This window comes from Alternaria incomplexa (genome assembly GCF_024043165.1).
Source record: "Alternaria incomplexa strain BMP 0042 chromosome Unknown scaffold_13, whole genome shotgun sequence".
Lineage (NCBI taxonomy): Eukaryota > Fungi > Ascomycota > Dothideomycetes > Pleosporales > Pleosporaceae > Alternaria > Alternaria incomplexa.
In genome coordinates, this window is record NW_026249862.1 from 30,954 (window position 1) to 36,953 (window position 6,000).

Consider the following 6,000-nt stretch of genomic DNA (forward strand, 5'->3'; position numbering starts at 1 on the left):
CGATGAATGGACGAGCAGCAGTAGCTCCAACCCCGCGCACATGAGCAGAAAAGAGTGCGTGAGGCTGTAGTCCGCCCCAACCGAAAAGGGGACTGGCTGTACTCTCTCCATTGTGTGTTGTTTTGATGTGCATGGCTCCAACCCTTTCTACTGTTCGGATAGCTGGTTTGCAGCGTCGATTGTCAACATCGAGAAACGCTCAATGAGCTTTGAGTGAGGCGCGCTTGTGACATTGTGTGTGCATTGTCGGGCCGCCGTTGCTTGAAGCTGTCGCATCATTCCCTCGCTCTGGGGCCCGTCGGGGGGAAAGGGTCGTTATTGCGAATGGTGTAGCCTGCGTACGGTCAGAGAGTGCTCTTGTTGCAGTGACACGCAAATGCGCCGTTCACGCATCCTCCCGCACGTGTAGAGGTTGTGTCCATTGTTGTAGGGGGTCGGAGGCGATCGAGGGTGGCTGATGATAGGTTGTATGGCGTTGAGGAGGCTCTGTGGCGTGACTGGAGCACAACAGGGTGGTTTCCTCCGGTACGAGTTGGTCTCGTTCATGTCTGTAATCGCGTAAGCCAGTAGTTGCCCATGAAGACTTGTGCGCGCCACCGGCGACATGCCGCCCTCCCTGGAGACGGACATGCCAAGTGGGCATCTGGTGACGTCGGCCGCGCAGCCATGGCCGAGTGCGATGTGGACGTGCCGGTTCAGTGGGCGTGGATGGGTTGACCAGCCGATGACGTGAAACGCGATACCGTTGTTGAGGTTCCGGAACGAAGGACCGCTGGTGGCAATGGTAGAGGGCAATGCGGTGCAGAGACACCTGGGCAGCCTTCTAGTGCGGCTCTCGGTCGGCCACGTGGGGGATGGTGGAAAGTCTGCTTGGCACGGCGCACAGACCCCCGCGGCCATCGTCATCATCGCTAACCACCTCGCCGTCCCCATTTCAATTACCACAGAAGATTCTCTCCACCTTCGCGCCAAACCCATCTGTTCCTGCAAATGTGGTGGAGTGCGACAGATCTTCCATCTCATATAACCAAGAGCTGACCCTTCGCCACCCTTAGGTGCAATGCTGTCCTCTTCTTCACAATGGCCATGAACCATCCAGTTATCTAGTCTCGACCCGTGCACCCTCTGATACGCCTTACGCACTGAACTACATCCGACACCTCCTCAAAGAACATCGCCTAGTCATTCCACTTTTCATGCAATGCCACGAGCACGCGGCTGGGTTGCAGGCCACAACGCAGTTGATGCGATCGATATGTCACCAAATATTCGGATCGAATCTACAAACTCTTACCATGTTCATTCCATCAGAAGGACAGGTATTCTTGCGCCTCGCTTGTGGATAGAGCAGTGCCTTCACCCCGCTACCTGTCGCTTTTCACTTCCCATGTTACACGACTGATGGCCAGCTGCATGTTTCAGTCTCAACCACGCAATGGCATCTTGGCACCGGTGCGCTCATCAAGCAAGCAGATCCGTCATCTCCTCGACCATTCCTTTCTTTCTGTGAGCCCGCGATTTGCACGGCCTATATCGTCTCATATACTGTGTCGCTTTCTCCACACTCTCGGATTACTATTCAACAGCGTTTGTTTGGCTTCCAGACGATTCACGCCCTTCTGGTGAGCCTACGAGAGTTTCCAAGTCATGTCTGGTGCTGTAAACGCATCCGTCAGACACATTAAGCATTGCCTGTTACAATGCGACCAGTCAATGAGAAGTACTAACAACAATCAATGTAGCAGTGCCAGCGCCGACCGTTTCCGCCATCGACATCGATGCGTATCAGCGCGCAAGCATCAACAAGCCGCAGCCGACCACCGACGATCGGGTATCGTCTCCTCTCCCGCACGCTCGGTGCCTCTGCAAACCCCTCGCCTCTTTACCTCCACCGTTTCCATCCCTTGGACTACCGCTACATATCGATAGTACTGCATCTCCACCTTCAGAAACATGCCTGCGTATCCGCGATTGTCACTGGGACCTCCGGCAGATACGGTGTCGATACCGGAAGTCACGGAGCATCCGATCGATTCTCAGACACCTAGCTTTCTCAAGCTCTCGGGTGAGGCACGTAACATAGTCTACGAGCTGCTCTTCGAATTTGAGCAGCCGATAGCACTCTCTGTCCCGCCATCTGCGCATGCATCTCAGAATTCTGTACCTCCAGTAGCGCTACTTTCGACATGCCGGCAAATATATCATGAAGCTGTCGGCATCTTGTACACCCGCAACCGTTTCCTTGCCGCGACCGCATCGGGTTCCACATGGTTATCTGCCCTGAACCACACAACTAGTTGGCTTTTGGGACTGGGATCACAAGCAAGGCATCTTCGCCACCTAACCGTACACGTCGTTCACCGCGGTCGCGACCTGAACGAGCTGCAATCGTTTCATCCGGTTACCACATCAAATGCACGGCTTTTCGAGGTCCTACCCCTGCTGCGCGCGCTCTGGAAACTTCGCTTGGACCGGTGTCACATCAAATACGCTCTTGCCCACCAGCATTATGCCAATGATCTCGATGTAGACCGGTCAGACGCGCTTTGTGCAGCAGACGCCGCCTTTGCTGCTATTGCCTATGGACCGGTCGCTCTGACTACACCACGAAAGCTGCTCGCTAGCGTCCAAATTTCTTCATCCGGCACTTGCCTTCTTCGATTCAAGAGCTCAACAGAAGGGCTCGTGAGCTCCATCGAGTGTCTTACGCCAACAGGTGCATGTCCCATGTCCATTGAATGCCTCCCTGCGGAGCTTCATCCTCACCCTCATCTCGTCAGACACCCAGCAAAGAAGAGCCAGGCGAGATTGGCGGGTCTTCCCTTCAGCGTACAAGGTCGCATCGTCTCGGCGTACATGGCGGCTGCGGAAGAGCCGTCTTCGGCAATTGAAGTAGACCTTAGTATGCGCCGGATACGTGGCCTCGAGCACCTACACGCCTTGCTCGCTCTGAATCGCTCCTTTCGGCTGAAAGCGCTATCCTCCATCACAATGCTGGCCGAGCCAGTAACGGTGCGCCTTCCGATAAATACCACCTCTAAGGATAAGTCGGGTTTCTGGGACCCCCTTCGCTATGTACGCGAAGATGCCGGAGGTCCAGATCGCTTCGATTGTTTGCACTAGGCATTGTTACGTAACAGGCATCTGAGCATTTCTGTTACCTTTCAGCTCATCCCCACGACGACCCTGCGCAACGTCGAAATGGATGTGCATGGCTTACTTCAGATCGAGATGCGTCGCGAGTGGTCGTGGCCTGTGGACTTTCCTCGACCGGATATCCCCATCCGTGTGCAACTTGTGCATGTACCTGGCAAACACTCCGGCCTCCAGACTGTTCACACACGTCAATTTCTCCTTGGCCAGTTGAATCAGAAATTGCTGTTGCTTCTGCGCGACGCCATCCAGATATCGACAATTCATTACCGCCACGGGATCAAAGTCAGCACCGATGGCCACGGATCAACTCCGCCAGTCAATCCCGCAATGTCGGAATACTGCAAGAAGTTTGGGGTAACGGCGCTCGACTGGCTTCTCACGAGAGGCGTTCTGATCTTCTGGATGGATGGATTCGGCGAGCCTTTGCGTGCAGACTTTGCTACCTCTGCTGGTGATGTTGGGTTCTCGGTGCCCTACTCGCATCCTGGACTAGCCAATAGGGCGATGCGCAACAAGGTAGACCGCCATTTGGACGAGGAGTGTAGTCACTTTGCCAGAGATCATCAAGAGGGCGTTCACGCAGGTCTCCACAAGTTGTATCACGCACAGGCTGAATGGGTGCGTCTTCACTGTCCTCGAATTGGCCGTGATCAACGTCACTAGTAGCTACACCCTATTGCAGTCGGCTTGAACGGGTCTCATTCGTATTACCTTTCCTTCTCTTTCGTCTTCTTTTCCCATCTCTACTTTCTTCTTGACTTTCTTTCCAGTTGGAGGTTGGATTAGCTCAAAAGTCGCAACCGATCAGACTGCATGTATCAACCGGTATGTGTACGCATAGTTTACTTACCATAGACTGATGACACGGCGACGACCATCAAACTGCCACCATCATGGCCCGCGCGAGATTTGGAGTCACTTTGAATGCGCAGCGCGAGGTGAAACCCGACCTCAGCCTGGGTCGAAAACCATGTTCTGCCTGCCCCAGCTCTGGTACTTTGTGAACGCATTTGGTCAAAAGTTCTTTGTTTTCATGACGACAGCCATGTCTTTAGCTGACATCGGGACTTCGCTTGCGCGCATGGGGGTCAAGTGTGAACACACACGCTAGTCATGGCCGTCTCACGATCTAGCGCCACGACCAAGGCAATACCGTGCCGCGGACTTCCCTAGCCTTGATCTGGATACTTGACAAGTATAAGTATCTATATAGACGCACATAGGGACAGAGTTAGCGTAATTCCTCAAGATCCTGAAGGGCCAACTCTCGCCTGCGTTCACCAGCGATTCCGTAGAGCAAGCCTCGACATTGCCAGTCTACTCCATCGCTGACACAGGTACAAAAGATCTCATGGATCTGGCTGGCCATGACCCTTTCGCGCCCGCTACGAGCACCCGTTCCATGCAGAGAATGGAGCCAACGAAACCTTCCACCAGTCCGCAAACCGACACTGAAGACTTCGATGACATCGCAGCAGCGATCAGTCTGATGATGATGCAGACTGCCGACTCGGCCAAAGACAAGTTCTCCTTGGACAACGATCACTCCGGTACCCTTGAAGCTCCCAAAATTCCCTCCATACGGGTGACAGAACCGAACAAGAATGACATGTCGTTGGAGACAAAAGACTTTGGTAGTTTTATCGCAGCTACAACAACAAGGAGAGCGCGCCCAATTCGCATCCCTTCCATATTCACCAGTCATCGCGTTGCTGCTGGCTCTCCCACTCTCAGCTTTGCGCAACAATCCACTGTGGTTGATGAACAGCTGCCACTGGCCTGGCTCCAAGACATGTCCAACGGCCCCGAGTTCGGTGGCGGCGATGTGACCAACTGGGATGACCCCACACCGGAATGCTTTTCCACACCGCCGCCTTTACTGGAGCGGACTCCAATGTTGCCAACGCAAGCGGCTATGAACTCAACTCACGACATATGTCTTCCATTGGACAACGCCACTTCCATAAGCCTGTGGCTCGACGATATCAGCAGTGGGTTCACACCTGAGTCCTTGAGTTCTTCTCTACCATCACCGGAGGAGCGCGCAGCCCCATGTTCGAGCCGAGAGTACGACTCTTCAGGGCTATCTCAATTATGCGAATTGCCTACGATTCCACCGAAGAAGCGCAAGCGCTCGTCCTCCGTCTTATCAGATGTCCAGTGCGCACGGCGCCCGTCATGGAACCAACCTTGGCCCTCGTCATCCATCTTACCGGACCATGACGTTCCAGTAAGTCACAGCACGGTCAGCTGGCATCTCTTTCTCCCATTATGGGTCATTGCTAACGCAGCTTGCAGCAGTTCGCCCATCCTGATATGGCAAACGATATGCATGCGATAGAGAACCTATGGGAGGGCCCAACGTGCGTGGAGCAGGCCGACGACGACAACCACCCTGTGAACGAAGCCTCCTTGAACCATGCGACAGGTACGGTGCTGTTCGTACCAGAAAGCCAGCTTCAGCTTGGGAGCGACAGCTGCTACACATCGGCTAAGTGGTTGGTCTAGAAGGGGGGCGAATCAATTGTACAATATCTAGGTAGTCTCCTGTGTTTCTATAGGTATCAATGTCGTTTGATCGTATCCGAGATGGTTGCAACGAAGTACGTCAAATTGTGAGTTCCGTACTAAGTTACTTCCTCCCCCTTCGTTTCTTTGCCACATGCGAGACGGTCATCAGTAAAGTGCCGACAATCTGGGCAATGAAGAACTCGACCGTATCCCTGAACTAGGATACAATCTCACAGAGACAAAGTGGCAGAAGCTGAGAAGTTCTAGCCGGCAGTGAACCTAGGAGCTCTCATCAAAGCGTCAGGACAATCGAGGACGGATGCAGGCATTGCT

At 53.8% G+C, this 6,000-nt stretch overlaps 1 protein-coding gene across 1 annotated transcript; it reads left to right on the forward strand.

Annotated features, from left to right (window-relative positions):
* Positions 1–3,483: 3,483 nt before the first annotated feature.
* J4E90_008366 (uncharacterized protein) lies at positions 3,484–5,664 on the forward strand (the record flags this gene model as incomplete). Its single annotated transcript, XM_051437894.1, has 3 exons — positions 3,484–3,774; positions 4,406–5,147; positions 5,498–5,664. 3 exons carry the CDS (start codon positions 3,484–3,486, stop codon positions 5,662–5,664), a joined length of 1,200 nt encoding a protein of 399 aa, XP_051287893.1.
* Positions 5,665–6,000: the final 336 nt, after the last annotated feature.